At 46.8% G+C, this 22490-nt stretch overlaps 5 protein-coding genes across 5 annotated transcripts; 1 reads left to right on the top strand and 4 right to left on the bottom strand.

The window, feature by feature from the left end:
• Positions 1 to 693: 693 nt before the first annotated feature.
• N0V89_007468 (uncharacterized protein) lies at positions 694 to 2790 on the bottom strand (the record flags this gene model as incomplete). Its single annotated transcript, XM_056216231.1, has 5 exons — positions 694 to 1083; positions 1151 to 1224; positions 1278 to 2210; positions 2259 to 2472; positions 2542 to 2790. 5 exons carry the CDS (start codon positions 2788 to 2790, stop codon positions 694 to 696), a joined length of 1860 nt encoding a protein of 619 aa, XP_056070478.1.
• Positions 2791 to 4896: 2106 nt separating this feature from the next.
• On the bottom strand, positions 4897 to 5355 carry N0V89_007469 (uncharacterized protein; the record flags this gene model as incomplete). The annotated part of the gene is made up of 1 exon (XM_056216232.1): positions 4897 to 5355. The coding sequence occupies one exon, from the start codon at positions 5353 to 5355 to the stop codon at positions 4897 to 4899; it is 459 nt and encodes a 152-aa protein (XP_056070479.1).
• A 1720-nt stretch (positions 5356 to 7075) lies between these two features.
• UTR2 (putative glycosidase CRH2) lies at positions 7076 to 8327 on the bottom strand (the record flags this gene model as incomplete). Its single annotated transcript, XM_056216233.1, has 2 exons — positions 7076 to 7890; positions 7940 to 8327. The coding sequence occupies 2 exons, from the start codon at positions 8325 to 8327 to the stop codon at positions 7076 to 7078; spliced, it is 1203 nt and encodes a 400-aa protein (XP_056070480.1).
• Positions 8328 to 13871: 5544 nt separating this feature from the next.
• N0V89_007471 (uncharacterized protein) lies at positions 13872 to 15447 on the top strand (the record flags this gene model as incomplete). The annotated part of the gene is made up of 5 exons (XM_056216234.1): positions 13872 to 13875; positions 13957 to 14402; positions 14459 to 15070; positions 15133 to 15220; positions 15281 to 15447. 5 exons carry the CDS (start codon positions 13872 to 13874, stop codon positions 15445 to 15447), a joined length of 1317 nt encoding a protein of 438 aa, XP_056070481.1.
• Positions 15448 to 16153: 706 nt separating this feature from the next.
• N0V89_007472 (uncharacterized protein) lies at positions 16154 to 17536 on the bottom strand (the record flags this gene model as incomplete). The annotated part of the gene is made up of 1 exon (XM_056216235.1): positions 16154 to 17536. One exon carries the CDS (start codon positions 17534 to 17536, stop codon positions 16154 to 16156), a length of 1383 nt encoding a protein of 460 aa, XP_056070482.1.
• Positions 17537 to 22490: the final 4954 nt, after the last annotated feature.

The following is a 22490-nucleotide window of genomic DNA, read 5'->3' on the forward strand; positions in this document are numbered from 1 at the left end:
ATTCACTTGGCTAACCACGGATACCTCTCTGCAGCTAATAGAACCCCTTAGTAAGCTGTCTCAACTGCTATAATAGCAGTTTACAAGGAATTGCTAAATGATCATTTTCTATACTATTGTACACAAATTGAGACCATACTACTATAGTACATTTCTTAATCTGTAGGGCGGCCGCGAACAGCGACACAGTTGAAAGGTGCTTCTACATTATGGGTATGCACACTACACGTCAGCATACGCCCTGCCGAGGTTTGAAGTGGCTCGGAGTGAAACAATCTCGCGAAACCAATTTTGAAGACGCGTATACGAATGCGAGTATGTTTAGGCTGATGCGAGCTTCTGGAACTGTACGCAGCTCCGAAACGGTAAATACGGCGAGACTACGGGGCTTTATTATTAGGAATCGGTCGTACGAGTACGAGTTGTAACACAATCTCTGAGTTTCGCAAAGACCAAGACCTCACAAATAATCTTTCCGAGTAAAATATTAAATAGATACATGTACAGTAAGAGGATGTTTGCTCAACGCTGGCGGCGAGCTTATGAAGGTCAAAATTCCCGCTGTTGTTGTGGTAACCGAAAAGTCCTATGTAAATGCTCGTCTAATGTTCTGAATGCTTGTAGCTCCCTCACACGTCCCTCCCGTAACGCAACAAAGTGAATACAAAAAGATCAAGCATAAATACAAGCTTCTCATATGCCTGAATCATCCTGGTTATCCGGGTTGAAGACATTCGGGTCATCTTTATGTTTGGCCAAAAAGGCATTCCAGTTCTTGCAGCCTCTCTTCGCAGGTTCAAAAGCAGCGGAGCCACCAATCCATGCTGTGATCTCCTTCTGTCGCTCAAGGATTTGAAGTGACATACCCGATCCGGCATGCCAGCCGATGTGACAGTGGAGAAGCCAAGCACCAGGGTTGTCGGTCTTATAGGCGAGGGCGAGGTGGCCCATTGCCGGGAGCATGGCGGTATCCCGGCGAGGCGGATTGGCTGTATTATACACAGGATTTGCTGGATCGAAGGGACCTTCACCTTGCGAGAGAATGGCGAAGTCGTGGCCATGAAGATGCATTGGGTGGGTGCCCTTAGTGAAAGTTAGCAGATGCGAACCTAAGGAGTATCGCGAAGGGTAAATCATATTGAGAACATACGCCAACGAGATTGCTAGGGCCGCCGCCTGAGTTGATGATGAAGTAGACGAAACCTTCAGGATCGTTGTAGGAGTCTGCCGAAAAGTATCAGATCTGCAATGGAAATGACGATTTGTCGATAGCTTACATGGCTCTAGAACGTAGTCAGAGATCCAGGTCGTATTACCCAAATTCAGAAGCGTTGGATTGGAGTAATTGAGCCATTGAGGCTGCTCTGCAAGCAGCCAACGGAATGCGCCATGAACCTCTTTGCTTCTATCAATTCCCACATAAAGCGCGTTCTTGAGCACATCGTTTTGTGGGGGCGTCACATTCCACTCAAGGTGAGGCTCAAAAACAGGATCCTTACAGCCAACCTTTACAGGCCACCTCGATGTCTTGGGGTCACCAGAGCCTGAACCCTTATAACTCAGGATACCCACACGTTGTGTATCAGTTTGGTTCGGCGGATAGTTCTGTTGAGGAAATTGACAAAAGGTGGCATCCTGAACATTGCCATCGAAGTACTCTGTGCGTATCCAGTATTTTCCATTGGTAGAAGCCGTCTGATTGGCATGAACAATGACACCGTAACGCTGGCCAATGCCGACCGAAAGCGAATTTGTCCAGAAAGGCTTTATGGGCACATAGTCCACAGAGACAACCTGAAGCAGATGGTTATCGATCGAAAAGTGGAAATGGAAGTCGATGGCGCTGTTGGTAATTCGAAGAAGATACTTCTTATTTTGCTCGAATGTCTGTTGGAAAAAGGAGCCCGTGCCGAGTTCATTGTTGCGACCAATGCCGTTGAGCGTTATAAGGTCAGCCTTGGGTGGTGCTGGAGAGGTCATCGACTCGTAGAAGGCGTCGTAAGCACTAGCATGATGCCATTCGTGCACCATAATCGGATCGATCTCCTCATCCCAATTGCCTGTCGAGGGTCCGTGGATGATCACTGGGCCAAAAGTCCCTTCGCCGTACTGAGAGCTGTAGTGTGAATGATACCAGCTGTGTCCATATTGCCTGAGCTGAAATTTGTAGGTAAACGTATCACCCTCAGCAATAGGGCATTGAGTGATAGCTGGCTCTGTCAGCATGTAATGTCTTCAAGCCTATCATCTGTACTGACCGTTGGTACCGTCAAAGTTGTTTTCGTGGAACATGCGAAGGCCGTGGAAGTGCACCGTGGTACCGTTATTCTTGATCGTGTTCTTGACATTCACAACGATCGTGTCGCCCCAGCATGCTTCGATGGCCGGGCCAGGAAATTGGCCGTTCACCACTTGTGCAACCTTTGCGAAGCCATCAGGGCTTACTACTTTCTCGGCTATTTCCAAGTTAAACTGATCTAAGTTAGAGTAGAAGTTTGAAGACAGGGGGAAGTATATGAGACTATAGAGAATGCCACCTACAGTTCTTGTGATGCCAATCGGAAAGTCATCTTCGTAATCAGTGTCAATACTGTAAATTTTACCACTCTTCTTAACCCAGCAACTTCTCTCTTTCTTGCTATTGCAGCTCTGGTATCCGGGATAAGAGCATGTGAAGCCCGCTGTTGCCTGCCTGGGCGAAAAGGAGGTCTCTACCGAGTTAGCAGAAACCAGCACAACAGCGCTGCAGAAGGTCGCGATGAATATAAGAGAACGAAGGGGAGACCCCATATTTAGATGCATCAAGGGTATTATCAACGAATGGAAATTTTGCTAGATAGAATAAAAAGGGAAATGAAAACCAGACTTGCGATGGAGAACTTGCATGATTAAGAGGCGATGTGCAGATTACTCAAGTCCGAGGACAACAACCCAAAACCACGTGAAATGAGCCGAGCGCTAGGATCAGGCTCGTATAACAACAGTATATCATAGATTGGTCCAAGTGTATGGTGGCTCCATGATCGACAGATGTTCAAATGATTGCAGCTCGGATCGAGCAGGGTATGCGTGCTGTGGCTCAGATTACTTGCTGATTAGTGACGCATTAAGTGATTTCGTGTCGTGCGTAGTAGTGTTTCTTACGCTGGTAGCATTGTCTATGCAGGTACGAGCATCCATTTGGGGGCGATTCACAAATCCGCCGGTATCCGAACTTTCGGCCCAACATGAGCGATGCACACATCATGAAGTGGCGCGAAACCACGAGAAGGCAGATTTGATGACTGTTGGGGCATGACGGTGGAGAACAATGCTGGAACCATGACTCGCGGTCGCGGTGGTGGTCGTAGACCGACATGGTGAAAGTCCGATGCCGAAGACCGGCGTCGGCGATTATCATTTCGCATTGCACAGCTGCATGCGGCTCTTTGAACATTGCTACTGAACATGATTCTACAGTTTCGTCAGACACTGCTATAATACGTCAACAAAAACCCACCTTTAACCTCGGCGACCAACGTAAGTGCCTATTGCGCGCCCGAATAGCCTCCTTAATTCAATTGTTCCTTCTCACATCAAGCCTGATTCCTCTGGTTGCCTCGCCACAGCCGTCGCGCCAGTCTCCATCTCCAATGTCCTCGTGTTCGTCGAGTGCCTCTGCATTCCCTCTTCCTCATCAACATGCACAGCATGTCCTGGTCAAGCTTCTTTAGATTGTCCCGCATAAGCATCTCGTAGTATGCGGTGGCGAAGAAGGACGCTAGAACGTCTACTAGGATACCGATCCGACTGCACTTCCTGTAGGAGACGCTTCGCCACCGTACCGAGATCATGCGCTAGATTGGTGGACATGATGATGATGGCGAAGCTTCAAATCATGCTGCTCGACTGCCAGTGAGTGATAAGATGGAAGGGAAGGCATGAACGTGCTTTCCATATGCAAGACCTATTACGGCAGGTGCTGATGCGGGAGTGATGAATGGGGTGGCGGGGTCAAGCGCCGCCCAAATTATGATACCCTAGACTTGGGTGAACTTACGTCAAAATGGTGAATGCATTTGTTCTAACGATGAAGCTGTCGACGAAGAATTCTATCATGCAGAGGTGTCCAAGGTTGTTTTGAGTGAGCCCAGTGAAACTGCAAATAATACTCGCAGGTCCACCATTGTAGACGATCCCATTCCCTTCCGAGATTGACTCCGCAGCGAAGGCCGGTATCTGCTCATGATACTGTCCCATGAGGGTCAAGCCGGCTGCGAAGGCTCCAAATATCTCTGCAAATATGTAGTACGGACTTTCTACCATGGGAAACCTTGGCAGAATGCAAAGCAAAAGAGTTATAGCTGGAAGACGTCAGTGATTGAGGCAGGAGAGTATGTGCACAAAAGCTCACCAGGGTTGATGTGGTCGCCAGATGTCGATGCAGAAGTAATGATTGCAAAGGGAATCCCAATCGCATATGCCCAACGTATTATATTATAGACAGTGACCCGAACAGTTCCTTTCCTCGATAAAAGTTCCTATAAGTTGAGCTCGGTTGCTTTCCTGCCGTCTCAGATGGACGAATTTGCCTGCATTCACAGACTCCGACGATACCAAAAGCCGTAGGCTAGATTATCAGGACTGAATTATTAGTCCGCCTGAGTTGACCTGGGACAAAGACCGAGATGCAATGTGTGCTCAAGTGTATAATTGTCTCGTGGCAAAGCAAACATATGCGTAGGATTCATGAGCAAATAGCTACAGGATTTCAATTTCGAACAATGAAAGTAGTCAGTTTCAAAGCCAGGGACGAGAAGCCGTCAAAAAAAATTCAAAGATCAGGAAAAGCCTGGCGCTCTCCTTCGAATGACATCGTTCTCGTCCTCCGTACTCACTAACCATGGCATCCCCGGCCTAATGACCCCATCCTGGCGGCTGTTCAGCTCCCCACTTCGCACTATTCCACACCAACTGGCCGTCCTGTTCAATAAAGAACCCCTGGTCCTTTGTCCCCTGATAATCCGGATTCATCGGGTTACCGTACGCACCAAATCCAGGGTGACCCAGGTCCCACCCCGGAGGCGTGAAGTTCATCAGGACCCTGCTGTTGCCCTGGCATTTGGGGTTGCCACAGGCCCGAGGTGTGCACTGAAAACGGTAGTATGGTGTGCCGGTGACGTCAAATTTGAAGCATTCCTCACTGCCACTGGTGTTCTCGACGAAGCAGTTAGAGGTTGAAGGTGGGTCTTGCTCGGCAGTGGCGCCGAAGGCGACCCACCTCCCAGGCGTATGGGCCCAATTCTTGGGGTCAGATACGCCCAATTGTTTTGCGGGCTGTTTTCGCACTGTGTATGGATTGTAACGGTTCGCCATGTTGCGGGTTCGGCTCCCTGGTACGTTTGTCTGTTTCTTTGAGATGCTGTGCGGAAGGTATGCCACTGGAACGAAACGTGCTCTATCGCTTTGGACGGTGCTTGTAAGAAATTGGTAATGGAAGAGTTGGTGAGGGAATGCAAAAGGGTCCTTATGTAGGCCTATTTGTACCTTCTTGGCTCCGCACAGCGACTCGACGCAGTCGTCTAACATAACTTGCGTGTGCTCATCGTACGCGTCAGTTCTAAACAAGTACATATGACTGACAGACTTAGCTGTCCCAATTTCAGGAGCTCTATGAATCATATAGCTGCTCAGAACATGTGGCAACGCAGACTTATGACTGTGCTCAAATACAAGTCTGATGTCAAATACACCCTCTTGATCTTACCATTCGCTTCCTGACGCACTCTTTGACTACAACAGCGTCCGCGAAACCGACATGAAGGCTATACCGAATAGCATACCTACTTGAACACCTCATAAAGGTTCCTGAGTCCATCGGCAACGTGTGATCGCTTATGCTCACCAAATATGAGTGTATACGAACTGTATGTATTGATTATGAGCAATGATGCTAGCTAGTGACACATATGACCCATGCCAAGGTCTAGGCCTCGTGACACCGATTACGTCCAACGACTGTCATCAGGCCACTGCCTGCTCACCATCTCCATTTGCATCTCCACGAGAGGCGTTCAGCCACGCCCCGACAACTCAACACCTAGGATTAACAATCCACATAGCTTCCGACTCAATTCTCGACGCGCTGTCGCATATTTTTCATCCTTAATATGTACGACCACAAGTCCACGCCCAAGTAGCTCAGTGCTTGAAGCAACACAGCTCCTCCAGCTCTTCGAACGTGCCACCGCATACCGCGGCCCGCCATCCACACTTCACCATCTAAACGGTAACGCTAACAGCAACCTCGTATCTGACCCTGTTAATGCCCAAAATTCACAACCGGCGAATTGAGTACGCAGACACGCATCTCTAGCCAGCCATGAGAATCGTTTCGCCCGGCGAGAACATTAAGGCTGTAAGACAACCAGCGTACGTGTTTGCCGACTCTTCACACTTGATATAGCGTCCGACACGTATGGGCTGAACATGCCAACGAAACAGCCTTGTAAATTTCATCGCGCACTTGCCATGTCAAAAGTAACGTCTGCCGGACGCTTCAGCTACGGGTACTTCCCCGCTCAATCAGCGTCGTTGCCAACACCCGAGGTCGTTGTGGGGGTACACCCTGGGCAAAACCATGAGTCGATGCTATCGCATTCGCCAGCACCGTCTATAGCTTGCAAAAGCCGTAGACAAACTCACAGCAGAGAACCCAAACTAGCGTATACACACTTCATTTCTCACTATCAACGCCGCCCATGTCCCCTCACCTCCGCAATATTCACAATATCAAAGGAGTGATGCTAAGAAAGCCGTTTCCTACGTAAGGTCCTAGCGATCCAACGTTGACATTAACTTATTCCAAATGCGATTATGAACATGTAGATACTCGCTTCAGCAGTCAAGGATTCCGCTCGCTCGCCGACTCCAATGCTCCTGGGAAGAAACTGAACAATATGGAAGTTGGTTTTTCGGACAGACCGGAACACCAGGGATATAGTAAGGATGGGCAAGAATGGCTAGGTAGCGAAGGAACGTGTGCTCATGATCGGGGTCATTGGCAAGCCGAAAATAAACCGACTGTGAGATCCTTCTACAGGACAAGAAGGCCGAAGATGGCAAAGACAATGGCAATCGTAGAGCCACTAATCTTGGCGAGGCTAGGTGCTGAACCAGTGTTGCCAGTGGCGCCAGTGTCGCCTTGCGACCAGCCACTGCTACCGCTGCTACCGCTGCTGCCGCTGCTTGAGCCGCTGCTTTCACTGCTGCCCGATGAACCACTTTCTGAAGATCCGGACGTAGCTTGAGCTGTGTTGGAAGCAGCGACGGGAGTCTCCTGGCGGGCACCACCACCGGGATTTCCTCCAGGGACCATGTTTACCGACTTAGTCGCCTTGGCGGCGGAGCTGGATTTGGATGCCGAGGCCGAGGCCGTGGATCCAGGCTCGTCACCGGTGTCCATGAGGGATCCCAAGACAATGATATCGTTGGTCATCTCGACCGTATTGTTGGTGGGGTTCTCGTCGGTGTACTTGTAGCTCTTGGATCCAGTCGACTTGATACCAGAAGGAGCGTCGTAGCAGTCGACGGTAACCTTGGTGACAAGAGCAGCGTACATGCCGTTGGTCATGTACTTGCTATTCCAATCGATCTCACCGCCAGCCCAGTCGATGGTTCCTTTGCCGTTTGACGGAAGACCGGCAGGCCAGAGCGAAAGCATGATGCGCGAAGGGGTCTGGGGAAAGTCGAAGCGGCCAGCAGTCCCGTTCCAGGAGTCTGAGCGCTTCACGGTGCGGCCCTTGTTGCCGTCAACGGACCAACTGAGCTCGTCTTCGGACCAATCCACGCAGTATTCGTGCGTCTTGGATACGGTATCGGGGGAAACCTTGAGCTCCTCCATGTTCAGGTCTGCAACCCAAGTTAGACCAATATCAGGCGAGGAGGTCTCACAACTTACAGTTGGTGACACCCTGCGAATACCAATTAGACTGCGCATTGCCGACATCATTGCCGATGAATTCGAAATCAATTTCGTCCTTGACATCGGACATCATGATGAAAGCCGTGACGACACCCTGACCCTGGCTGGTAGACATGGTGGCGCAGATCTTGCCGTACCATACGTAGAAGGTCGAGGCCAGCAGCGTCCCAACGGTGCCCTCAGCCATGGTCAGGGCAACACCGCCAGACGGATATTTGACGGGGTTGCCTTGGGCCTGCCAGTTGATCTTGGAATTGTCACCGAGGTACTTGTCGATGGACTGCACGTCGTTCAGGTCGTTGAAGTTGTAGGTGCCGCTCTTGCAGACGGGGTTCGGCACGCAGGAGTCGAAGGTGGACGACATGGTAGGATCGCATCCTCCCAAGCAGAAGGCGCCGACACCACATTCGCCATAGACTGCGTCTGTCAGCAAGACTGTAGGTTGTGCATGTGCGAGGAGACGTACGGCCACAGCAAGGCGTGTCCTTGGGGCACTTGGAGTCCCTTGTGCATGTCTGGGCGAAGGCGGAGGCAGCAAGAGCTGCCGCCGCAACGGCGGCTGTGAAGGCGTTTCGGACCATGGCCGGCCGTTATCGTGTGCGCGGGTGCAGGCTGTCGTGTAAGGTGGCTAAGCGCAGTGCAGCTGTCAACGAGTGCAAGGCGCCCGCCCGAAAAGGGTTGCGAGAGCGAGTGTATGCGGATGGCCTTCCAAGTAATGTGCTGAAACGGCAGTCGTGAGCGCTGAGCGAATGGGGTCGATGAGGCAGGTGCTGGGTTCCCCTGATTGTTGTGGTCGAGGGGCGAGTAGCGAGCGTGTGGGGAATTATTAACTATGTATCCGGGGGAACGTCCAAAGAAGGGACAACGAAGGGAAGAAGCGCGGTGGAAAAGGAGGCTCGGAAAGTGCGCAGTGAGCGGCGAGAGATGAGTGCGCGCGGGCTCGTGTGGTGGGCCGCCCTGGCAGGTCTGGAGAAGGAGGGCGGAGGGCCGCTAATCATGTTCGGCGGCAGCGTTGCCGCTTTGGCCATGGCGATGCTGCAGGGCGCTGCCTGTTGTTGCTTGCGGCTTGCTTCTACGAATGCGCGCGCTATGAGCGCCGAGGACTGTCCTGCACCGTGGCCACCAGCACTCCCCTCTCCACGGTCGCACCCGTGTCTCTGCCTGTCTCTCTTGCTGGGCCTCGAGCAGCAGCAGAGCAGCACCGAGTTCAGGCGCTCCACCGAGCCACGCCCTGGCCCCGCCAGTTGTCCAGGGCCCGCAAGCGCAAGCACCCACCCGCTCCACGTGTTTTCGAGAAGGTAGGGAGTGCACGTCGACTTGCACCACCACTTTCTCCATCGCGATGGGCACCGTTCCACAGTACCGTGATGGCGTCGTCTCACAGTTCCATGTGTACATCGGTGTTCCCATGTCCCGCATTGACGGCGCCCCTGAAACGGGCGGCGATCGTGCCTGCCTGAACACGAGCCGTGCCACTGACAAATACGGCAAGCGCCATGTTGACCATTCACGCGGTTTCCTATTCCTGTGCAAGTCGTCGCACGGTGATGCCAACAGCGCTCAGTAGTCATCTAGCCTCCCGCAAAAGCCTTCCCTATTTCTCAAGCTAACCTTGAGCACCGTTTTCGTTTATCGTGCTAGATAGGATGCAACGCGTTTACATGGGCGCAAGCGTCTTAATACAGGACCCAAACATACGCATACATACCCGGCACTGTCCCTAGTTTGTGCTCTTCGCACATTTGCATGTTGAGTCCGACATCATAGCGCCGCAACAGCCAGAAGACATTCACGTTTTCCGTCACCAGTCCCCATTCACCCACACGCCTTGAGCAGCAAATACTCTACCGCGTCTCCACCAACCATGGCACTCACCTACAGGTCACCTACACCGTCATCTTTCTCTTCAAACACCTTCGCTTCACATCGCACCTACGATATACTTACATACACCCTGCGCACGCAACTTCTCCTTCCTACACTGGCCAGCCTGAGCCTGAGAAGCATCTCTCCCTAAAAGACTACCTATCGCAAACTGACTATGCCCTCACGCAAAGCCTCCGCCACCCACACACCACCCATCCCCCTAATTCACCGCTGGCGCTGCTGTCGGCCCAATTGCATGCACTCAAACGTCCACACCTCCTCAATCCACTTCGCCCCCTGTTTTTCCACCCTGGAAAACCATGTCGTAAAAGCCCCTGCATACTACGGCCACAAGTGCGCTTCCTGTCACCGCCCCGCCTGCGAGGAATGCTGTTTCCTCGCCGTGGATAGGGTGGATGGGACGAGTGCCGCGGGGAAGACGGGGGAGAGTTGTCCGTGGGAGGACATCGGGTATTGGGATCGAAGAGAGGTATGTATACGTACATGATCTTGGTGAGGAAGGGAGTGCTGACTATGCTACAGGATTTTGAGAAAGGTGAGCTGGTCGGACTGAGGAGGACAGATGAGCTGCCGCCGAGGACAAAGAGAGAGTTGACTGAGGCGTGGAAGAAGAATGGAAGGTGGGATCTGTGATGCTAGCCATTGTCCATGGCGCCTCTTGACCCAAGGCTTCGTCTGCCATGGAGTTTGTCCCTCGTTTACTTGATAGGCTCGACTTCGAGATACATGACAAACGCACAAAAATTTCGAAGAGAGTGTTGATGGACTGTTTGCCCATCGGCTAGAGATTGTAGTTCGAGTAGTAGCTCAGGGTCAATCTGGACATGCCGAGACCTATGATAAGGCCTTGTGGAAGCTTTTGTTGAACACTGGTATCGACTTGAGTATTGTAACACATGCACTGCTGGTGGATACGGATCGCAGGCCCGGCCAAGCATCAGCAAGTAATCCAGATTGATATTGCAGGTACTTGAGGACACGTGCTGCACAAGTGTTTCGCCCTCGTAGGTATACGTCACACGAGTATCTGCCTCATCATATGCGACGTACATTTCCGGTAGCCTGCTATAGACAGAATGTGTCCTAGTGCGCATGAGACTGGTGCATGTCAGAATCTTGTGATTATCCAAGAGTGAGCTTCGGAGCTCAAGAGCTGTTGCCGGCTCGGTTCTTCTAGTGGTAGGCATTGCCCATTGAAGTCGTTTGGGCAAGCTACCCGATGTGCAAAGGAAATGTACTGGCCATCGCTGTGCTCAGAGTTTCCTCGTAGAGAGCAATCAAGATTATGATGACCATGCATGTCTGGAGAGCTAGATTAGGTCTTGGTGAAAGTCAAGGACAAAAGCTTGGCCGTCCCTACTCTTCATTGGTACAGGGTTGTGGGCACGTCCGATCGGTACCATAAGGATTCGGCGTACAATTCATCCAATTGGAGCCTTTCCATAGATCCGACCTGCGGCTGTTCCTTGACGGAAGTTTGGGTAGCGGTAGCGAATGTGCCCACTGTACGCCCTGAACCATACAATATCAGCTTGCTAGATCTTCCGTATTAACCATCCTGGGGTAACGCAGTTCTCTGAAACCTTTTTGCTTCTTTTTTTTTTAGTACTGTACAAGGAATCGCCTTGTCAAACTGATCCTTTGCGTTTTCAAAGATATTTGAGTAAGTGTGATCACGTCGGGTTGCTGTGGGATCGAAAATTGTAATCAAGCGGCTCCTCCGACGTTCGGTGCTGATTAAAAAGTCTCCGTGCTCCTCGCGCTGTTGTCGACCACCGCTTTGGTGAATCAACTTTTGCAAATTGGGACCTAACAATGCACATAAACTGATATTTGGAGTATCATGACGTTGTGAGCATAACAAACTGCACAGTTCGAGTATAGTTCATGAGCGTGATGTTCACAGTCACTGCAATATGTTGATACTACTCAGCCTGACCTTCGCCATTGTACTTGTAAACAGCAAGGTCGAAGCGGAATACTCCTTCAATATATATCATGATCGCTTGGCATCTTGCGTCATCTGTGGGGGTGACCTACGGGAAGCCCAAATGTCTTCCTGTGCGCTCGATCCGAATACATCAGCAATCTAGAAGGAGCGTGCCCACGGTTCAAACCAGCTCACTGATGGTAGACACGCTCTCTCCGCCCGGCAGCAAAGATACCACAGTCAGAGTTCTAGAGAGACTCGCAAGCCGACGCAATTGGATATTGCAGACTGGGTCACACATCCCGTCAGCCAGCCCTCTCCTGACCGGACCGGACATGTGAGCCTCGTGTATCATTTCGAGATCCCATGCATATCTTTGTCGGAATGCATCTTTCGCTTGAAGATTGGTAACAATTGATTCGCCCGGAGAGATTGCTTCTCTCACGGCCGTCGTCAGCTCATGTCATGTCTAAAGCCCAGCACACGTTTGTTGTCACACGGCAGCATGCCTCAGTTTCGTGGCTGCGCCTATCATGATCGCGTTTAACACCCTCAAGATTTCGGTGTTCAGACATCCCACCTTGGAGACCCGAAGCCACCATCCGCACGTGCGGTCGCCCAGAACTCCCAAGACTTTGGAACTTGAGCTTGGCTATGCGCAACACCACGCCGGGCCCAGTGGTATGGGAACATGCCCAGGGGCAGAGGTATGCAGTGGCGCGCGTAGCCAAGACATAGGCCCTTAGATCCAGCTTGGCATATGTCGCTGGGTGCAGGTCCGGTCAGTACTGCAGTAGTACCTTTGTAGTTCATATGAACGCTAGCAAGCTTGCGATTCGTTGCACGTGGGCGGGTAGTACGCGCTAACACATGTGACATAACCGATAGTTCTGTTGTTGAAAGTGACTATCATAACCGCCGGCTCCACGGATCCGAACCTTGGTCTCTTGGCCTCGAGTGTTCCTGCGATGCCATTCGGACGGCGTCGATGAACAGTGTGACAGTAACGCAAGAGTTAGGCACAGTTGATGCAGGGTGAAAACCAACGGTTTGCGCGGCACTTGCGTAACATATACTGCGCGTGTATATCGGATGACGTTGGAGTCCTCGGCGTCTGTGAGAGCGTCCGTCTGTGGAGTATTTATGGTTTCGAAAGTGGTATAGAGGTGCGTTGGACTATACCTGGAGCAAGCTGTGGCGGTCATCAAGACGGCCTCTAACATTCCTCAGGATCCTCCCAGGGATATCAACAATTGGAAAGAGCATACTGTCCAGCCAGGCACCGATGCTGCGAGCACCCGAATTCACCCTTTTGGGCTGAATGTTTGTCCGACTCGGCTGAGATGCGTGATACCACCGGTCTGAAACGACCATGTTTCTTACATACGTCAACCAAGACTTGCAACGGGGATCGACATGCGGGTTACAGACGGAAGGCGCCAGCGGCCCTACTCCGCAACCATCTGTTTTGGTCCACAGTCAGCCCTGCTATCTTCACGGACGCACGTCCGTTTTCATATCATCTGCTTTTCTGAAAGCTGTGATGTGGGGGTCCGACGGGCCAACCGACCATCGACCTTGTCAACCTTGGCGATGACTGGCTGAGTATGCAGCACCGCGGCTCACCATGTTGGCTCCCGCAGTGGTACGAGTGCGGCCTTGCCTTGGCGAGATTTACTGACCAAGAAGGTATGGCCCATGCTGTCGATATAGAATAAGTATAAAGGAGGGCGACTGATTAACTCACTACCGACCCCGGATACCTTCACCCCTGATTACTCCTTATTTGATTAGCCATAACCTTTGGCAGCTGACACAGAGGGCAACATGGGTTACATACATATACCTGAGGAAGAGACTCGGCCAACGTACGTGGGCTCGAGTCCGTATACAAGCAATGGCTCTCGTCGTTCAAGCTCAAACAGCGTCCTTTCCTACGATGGCACGGCGATGATGTTTGGCGACTACCCCGATTCCGGCGTCAATGTATTGATTGTTGGCGCCGGCCTTGCCGGCCTCACAGCGGCGATCGAGTGCGTACGAAAAGGCCACCGCGTGCGGGTCCTCGAACGGGGACCTGACATTAACACAATGGGTATGTGTGGACTCTCCCATCCGCTTGGTCCCAGAGCTGGCCATGATGAGGACCAAGGCCGTTGACGCATGACATTGACAGGCGACATGTACTTCATGGGTTTATCAGGTACCAAGTTCTTCAAGCACTGGCCAGCCATGCGCTCCGAATATGACGAGATCTCGATGCAAACCTGCTACCTCGAGACGTTCAAGCATGACGGAGAGCTCATGATTCCCGCCATGAGGGTGTCCGAGAGGTTGCGTGCCGTTGGTCTGGATCCGAACACGCCGCCCGGCGCTTTCCAGATGCGGCCACTTGTGTATAAGATGTTTATCAACCAAGCGCAGCGATTGGGCATTCCGTTTTTGTTCAACAAGCGCGTCATGGGATATTTCGAGGACAAGAACAAAGCGGGCGTGGAGACGGACGAGGGTGAGAAGTTCGAGGCAGACATTGTGATTGCTGCCGATGGCATTGGCAGCAAGAGCCAAGCCATCGTGGGAGGGAAAGTACGCGCGGCTAGCTCAGGCCGAGCCATGTGGAGGGTAAGTGCAAGCGATACTCATACCGCGGTGAAATGCTGACAGATGTCGCTGTGCAGGCGGTGTTCCCTGTCGAAGTGCTTGACAAGGACCCGGAAGTAAGGGAGTTTTTTTCGATGAAAGGCGAGGACCCTATCGTGCGCACATTCCTCGGTCCGGGAGCCTACGGCCTCACACTCAATCGCGAGGGTACCGTATGTTGGATAATCAATCACGATGCGACCGGCACCGAGGCAGAGTCATGGCACCATACCGTGTCGTCCGAATCGGTCCTGCAAAACATGGACAAGTCGCTCACGTCGCCCACAGCCCCCGAGTGGGCACCCATCTTGAAGAAACTCATTGCTCTGACGCCTCCGGACACGATCGTCAACTTCGAGCTCTTTTGGCGCAATCCTCAACCTAAATGGCATTCGCCTAGTGCCCGCGTGGTCCAGATTGGCGATTGTGCGCATAGCTTCTTGCCCAGTTCAGGCAATGGCGCAACACAAGCGATCGAGGACGCCGTCAGTCTCGCGAGCTGTCTGGAGTTGGGTGTCAAGTTGGACGGCAAAGGAGCCGTGCCTGACGCGGTGAAAGCCCATGTCAGGCTCCGCTTCCTGAGATGTGCGTGTGCGCAGAAGCTGGGGTTCTCAAATGCAGAGCGGCTGCAAGACACTGACTGGAACAAGGTATGTCCAAAGACTGATTACTGTTCATGCAACCAGTCTGGCTAACATTAGCGTGTGATCAGGTTAAGCTTGACCCCAAGAAGGCGCAACCGAAGCATCCTAAGTGGGTCTGGGCTCATGATCCGGAAGAATACGTGTACGGCAACTATGGTACGTATTCAAGCTGTGCATTCATCGCAGCCTGAGCCAACTCTTGCTGACACTGCACAGAGAAGTGCCTCAAGGGCATGAGGGCGGGCGTATCGCTCGACCAGGACCCTAACATCCCGCCGAATTATCCGCCGGGATACAAATGGGAGCCATGGAACATCGACGAGATCATGCGCGACCTGGACCAGGGTATTCCTGTGGACCTGGGCTCAGGAGATTGGGACTAAGGGATCATGATGATGCCAATGTATTTCTTAATAATCTCAGGCGTCGGGCTCGTCGGCCACAGTTCAATACCAGATGCAGAATGTGTCGAATGCGATATGAAATTTTCAATGTTGTCTCCGTTAGGACGCATGCAATTTCGTAAGAACGGCTACACGACACGTAAATCTATGGCGTATGCACTGCTCTTTGTGCGGAGAAGCACACGTTCTCGGCATTTGGAATTTGCCGATGGAGCTGGATGGACGCGTTCGTATTGAATCAGGCAGGTTTATTGCAATGGACTTTTGTTCCCAAGTTACCATAAAAGCATCGCAGTGCTGCAGGAAAGGACGTGCGGCGCAGCAGGGTTGTTATGCACGACAGTCACAGCCTTATTCCAGAAACGTTAGCTCATGAATCATACCCTTGAAATGATCGTCAATAATGCTGTGCCTCATCATCACAGCTATCACTCAATGAGCCGCCTGCTATCACTCGCGTCTCAATATTGACTCGCGCGATCGCACTGTTTCCGCAACCTGACTGTATGGGTACATACACAGTATGCGACACCGACCCGCTTACTTGTATTAGAGCAATTGAGTTATGTACGTTTCATAAGAGACGCCGAAGCAATGCTAGATGACCGCTCCAAACGACAGTGGTGTATATTGCGCCCAAAATCATAACCTCTGAACTCCGCCCCATTCCTACCAAGACGACGTTTCACTTGAGCATCATCCCCTTCAGCTTGCTTGACAAGCTCGATGATGACGTCTTCGCCACCTCCTCCATCAGCACATCCTTAATCGTTTGCAGGAAATGCTCCACGAACTGATCATCCCAATATTTCTCGTTGTAACAGCAACTGAATACCATCTGGTCCTCCCAAATCCAGTTATGCACCATCTTGCGTTTGGTCAGAGTCTCGCCTCCAAGCCAGAAATCCTTCACGCGCACCACGCCCTTGACCTGTTTAGTGAGCTGGTCGTCGATGATACCGAGCGGACCTAGACGAGGTTGTGCTTGGCCGTCTGTAAATTCATACCCTTTACCGTCAGCGTACTTCTTTTTCGCGAGTTGCTCGTGGAAGCAAGCAGTGGATTCGAGGTAGGGTGCGTATCCGGCGGCGTATCCCGGCGCAAGTTGCTTGTAATACGAGTTTAGGTCTGTTGTAGGGGAGACTTCGACCTCAGTGGTGATCGCGTCGGTGCAGACTGTCGGGGCGGCCTTAGTCTTGCTTGACTTCGGGATCAGGTAGCGAAGGTCGCAGTGGAATGAAGCCATATAGCTTTGAACCTCGGTAGGCGGTGCGAGTCGGACGACTGCCGCAATCACAGCGGCGTGCATTGCAGCGGTGTAATCCATACCTGCGGACTTGGCTCCTTTGGTGATCGACTTCGTTTCAGCTTCGCTCAATCTGATGAAACGACGCCTAGTTGCACCCGCACGATTCGGTTTAGCATTAGGCGTGAGCTCAATGAGAGGATTGTGCGGCTCTAGTGAGGCCAGTCGTTTTGCGGCTGCTTCTTCAATCTTCGCATTGTACTCAAACGGAATATTGAGCGCGTCATCGATACTTGGAGAGAGATTGCCAGCGCAGCCACCAAAGATGAGAACTGGGTCCGGGTTGGCCAGTGATTTGATAAGATAATTGAGAATGAAGATTGCACCTCGGGCATCAAGCCGATAATGTGGTGAGCGAACGAGTATCTCTGAGGTATCTGGAAGATAATAGCACATCATCTGTTCGTTCCTGGGGAGGTGTCCGAAGAGTTCATCGATGCTGGTATTGCGCTCGATGACAAAAGTCGCCGACACCCATAGCTGTACCTGCTCCGGGTTTCCAATCCGATACATGTAGGTGCCTTCATAGGGAAACGCTGCGACTTCGGGGTAGTTGTACCGGACCTGCTTCCACGCTTGCTTCAAGGCGTGCTCAGGATCTTCAAGTTTCGAGTCGAATTCGACTTTAGCAACAGCAGTCTTCGCCCAGTTGTCGCGATCAAGTGCTTTATCAACGTTTCGGTTGAGGAGATTGATTTTCTCCAGGCATGATTGGGGTCGCTCCCACCGTCCTGGTCGCGTTTCTTTCCATGTCAAGGGCATGACTCCTAAACTTAGACGTAGGACTTCGTTGAAGAAAAGACAACCTGGCTCAGTTAAACAAGTGGGAAAGAAATGGTCTGAGGTGGAACGATCTTTACAGCTAACAAGAACGGAACTCGTTCTTTATCTGAAAACGGGTCTTGAACATGACGGGGCCGCGAATGCCATGCAAGGTCTAGACTAGTAGCGTGTTCGAAGAAGGTTCCCAAAGTGCGTACGGCTGCACCGAAGGCTTGGACGGCTGGCTAGTCGTCTACCTCTTTGCCGAATCCGGATCGGGTCCGCAGATTAGCGAGATGTCACCATGCATGAACATGCATGAAATCCTCCAGGAACGCAAGTCAGTCAATCATGATGTGGGGTGGATGCGTCCCACGGAAAATCTTTCGGATCCTGGGCTTACAAGAGAACGCTGAAGTGGATTTGGACTGGAAACCCCTGTTGTCCTAGTGATATTGGACATCCCTACAAAAGAAGTCCATTGGAACTTCCGTAGTGTCAGTGTTAGGGAACGAGAAGAAATCTTCGTGGTTCGACTAGCGAACCCTTCCGCGGCCTCACAAATAATGACTCGAGACACCAAGACGTGTGTGTGCTACCAGAATCACGCATCTCTAACGAACTGCACCTCAGAGCAAGTGATCTCAAGGTTTATACACGAGCAATCCAGGCTCGGTCCGACCGCATTGGTGCTTATCGAACGATGATTTTCGGAAAGTTTAATAGCGTGTTCCAGCGAATTGGAACCGATACCGCCAAAGGCAGAGATGCTGCACGACTCATTTCTTCTGGGGTTCCCCGAAGATGCGCTTTCCTCTTTTGCCACTTATAGACGGCGGTTGCGACACGTTGCTACATAAGGACTCAGGTCAAGCTGACTTCGGATATTGGCGGCTGACCTGACTATGCCTAAACGGGTATAGCCTCGGCTTAATTTTAACTTTTTAAGTCAGGTGTTAAATCCAGAGAGGGTAGCTAGTCCTAAATGGGTTAAGGTTAGTTCTCGGGCAAGACTTACTAAGGGGAGGAAGAAGGGGTTCTTATTAATATAGAAGTATCTTATAAAGTGTAATAAGTTAATAAGGGAGGCCTAAGTAAATCTAAATAATAGATTAAAACTTAGGTTAAATATAAGTATAAAGATTTATTCTTATATTCCTATATAGGGATCTTACTTAGTTACTTAGGAGCCCTAAATAACTAAGTAGGTTATATAATAACTCTTAGCTACTTAGTTATTTAGAAACCCTAAGTAGCTAAGTAAGTTATATAACTACTATCTAAGTAACTTAGCACGTCCTTATCTTATTATAATCCTAGTTATTATATCTTCTATTTTTATAAGCGCCTAAACTTCCCTACTATTATCTAGTTTATAATATTATCCCTCCCCTTCTTATTCTTTGCCCTAAAGAATTATGCCTACTAACTATTATCCTATAAAGCGTTGCTATAACCTTATTTTTACTATTAAAAACTATAGCATTATTATAGTGTTAAAATATTTATTCTATTAGTTATACGCCTATATTTATAAGGTCCATATTAGTTTAGGAAAGTATAGTAAGTATTAGAAGTAAGATTTAAAGTGTAATATTACTATTACTTAAAATAAGTTCTTACAGTTAGTTACTAAGAAGAAGAAATTAGAAGCGTAATTAGATAAAATATAAAAGGAGTAAGATACTACTTTTAAAGCTATATATATAGCTTAAGTAAAAGAGAATTAGTTAAAGAAGTAGTTATTATAGAATAAAAAGTATACTAGTAAAGTTATTATAGTAGAAAGCATAGTATTAGTAAAGTTAAATAAAGATTCTATTTAGCCTACTTAGCCTACTAGTTCTATAGAGCTTTATCCCTCTATCTAGTTAGTAATAGATAATTTTTCTTCTAATTTCTAGAAAAATATTCCTCCTATATCTAGTGGCTAGGTACGTCCTTACCCTCTTTATTATATAATAGGGTTCTAAAGGTTTTATTTATATTCTCTAACCTTTTATTAATAGTTATCTAGATTACTTCTTAGTTCCTAAGTATTTTTACTATTAGGGTATCCTTTCTACTTAATAAGGTACTATTAGATTCCTTTATAGGTTCTTATATATATAATACTTTTAACTTTAAATTTAGTTTCTTCTTTAGCTCTATAATAGAAGGTAGTTTTAACTAGTGTCTTAGGATCTACTAGTTCTAATAGTAATATATAGAATACTAGGTGTACTTTTATATCTAGTAGTAATTCTAATCTATAGTTTACTAGTAATATTTATTTAGAAATATAAAATAGTCTAACCTTAATATAGTCTAGTTTTTTATATTTTTTCTTCTAAGTTTAAAGATTCTTTATAAGTAGATATACTTTATCCCCTTCTTTAGCTAAGGTGCCATTTTTCGTTTCTAGTTTATATATAAAATACTTTACTATTAAGCTTTCTTAAGGTTTTCTTAGAGTTTATTATATATTTTTTTTATATTATCTACTATATCTGTGGCTTCTTTTACGTTAATATTCGTTAGTAGTCGTTAGTTAAAGAGATTTAGATATTTTCTATATATAGTATAGTAAGGTATTTACCTTAATACTATTAATACTTTATTATTATGTGCTAATTATGCCATAGGTAATAGTAAAACCTAGTTATTTTTTTATTTATTATAGTATATTTATAAATATATTTCTATAGTTTAATTTATTCTTTCTATTTTTCTCTATCTATCTATAGATAATATGCCGTAGATAGTTTTTATTTTATTCTAATAAGTACTATAAATATTATCTAAAAGTTTAATATAAAGAGCTTATCTCTATCACTAATAATTATCTTTAGAATGCTATGGTGTCTAACCTACTTATCCTAAAAGAGGTAAGCTAGTTCTTTGGCTATTATATTCTTTAGACATGGAATTAATTCAATATAGCTTATAAATTAATATATAATTACTAAAATGCTATTATATAAGGTTTTCGTGGCTAGGTTAATTAAGTCTAGTATTCCTATAATAAAGTCTATAGTAATATCTTTAAAAGGTGCTATTAGTATCTTAATTAGTTATATTTCTCTATACTTAAGATGTGTACTATGTTTGTTTTTCTAGTAGTCTACACATTTATAGATATACGCTATTATAGCTTCCTTAATTCCTCTAAATATATAGTTCCTCTAAATTAATTCTAATGTTTTTGTAATGCCTAGGTGTCCGTATATTAGGTTATTATAGTATTATCTAATAATCTTAGTTTATAGTTACTTTAGTACTTCTTAGTTTATAACTAAAAGTTAGTTAAGTTCTACTATTAGTTTAAGAGATCTATTTTTATTTCTATAAAGAATTACTAAGTAGGTCTTAACCTTTTCTCCTACTAGATTACTTTATCTACTAAGTGCATCTACTTATCCATTTTCTTTTCCTACTATATAGATAATTTTAAACTTATACTATCTAGTGGTCTATAACCATCTTTATTATTATAGTGTTAGTTCCTTTATTATTATAAACCTAAGTAGGTTTTTATAATCTATATAGATTTCTAGCGTTAAACAGCTAAGAGTATAGATTCTCTAGTGTTTTAAGGCTTTAATAATAGTATAGAGTTCTTTATTATATACGTTATACCATGTTTCTACGTTATTAAACTTATATAAGTAGTAGGCTATTAGATACTATTTACTATTTTATTTCTATTTTACGCATACTCCTAGTGTGAGATTACTTACGTTAGTTTTAAATTATAGTAGTTTATTACTCCTAAAATAAATAAGAACTAGTTCTATTATACATACTATTTTAAGGAGTTAGAATAATATTCTATACTTATTTATCTATTTAAAAGGCATGTCCTTTCTAGTAAGGTTTATTAATAGTATTATAACCTTTACGTAATCTTTAATAAACTATTAATTAAATTTACAGAATTCTAAGAATTCTTAGATATTTTTATAGTTTTTAGTATAGACTAGTTTCTAATACTCTCTATCTTACTTAGTACTATCTTAATTCCTTCTATAGTAATAATATATCTAAGGAATTTAAGTTATTTAACGTTAAATTAGCATTTCTTAAGTTTAATCCTTAAGTATACCTTATCTAGTACTTTTAGTACTATCTATACGTACTTAGTATAGTTAGATTTATTCTTAGAAAAAATAAGAATGTTGTCTATATATATAATAATAAATATATCTAAATATTTATAGAGTATATTATTAATAAGTGCTTAAAAGGTTACTAGTGCATTAGTAAGACTAAAAGGTATTACTAGGTACTTAAAGAGTCTATAGTATAATTAAAATACTATCTTCTATTCTTTACCTTTCTTTATTCTAATTAGGTAGTATCTATCTCTTAAGTCTATTATTATAAAGACTTTTACTCTTAAGAGTCTATCTCTAAGCTCTAAGATATTAGGTAATAGGTATCTATTCTTAATTATTATATTATTAATTACTTAATAGTTAACATATAGTCTATCTAATCTATCCTTCTTTTTAACAAATATAAAGGGACTTACTACTAGTAACTTTAATAGTCTAATATATCCTTTTACTAGGTTTATCTTAATAAATTTATATTCTTTCTAGAGTTCTTCTCCTATTTTACTATATAGTAGTCTAAAGGGTGGCGTCTTCCCTTTTTCTAGGTTAATTATATAATCCTAGGGTTAATATTCTAGTAGGTTTACCTTTCCTTTCTTCTCTATAAATATATATATCTATACTTTATACTCTCTAGGTACTTCTAAGGGTATGCTTTCTTTCTTCTTTTTATACTTTATAACCTAGTAGTTCCTACTAGCATCTACTAAGGGTAATTTCCATTTTTTAACTTTCTATTATAAGTTTATATTATTAATAACACTCTTATCTACTATTAATCTCTATTATTACGTAGGCTTAGCTTATAATGTATATTTATAGCGTTCTAAGGATAGCGTTCTTAAATCCTAGTTAAT

Source organism: Didymosphaeria variabile, assembly GCF_027946475.1.
Source record: "Didymosphaeria variabile strain IMI 356815 chromosome Unknown scaffold_5, whole genome shotgun sequence".
Taxonomy (NCBI): Eukaryota; Fungi; Ascomycota; class Dothideomycetes; order Pleosporales; family Didymosphaeriaceae; genus Didymosphaeria; species Didymosphaeria variabile.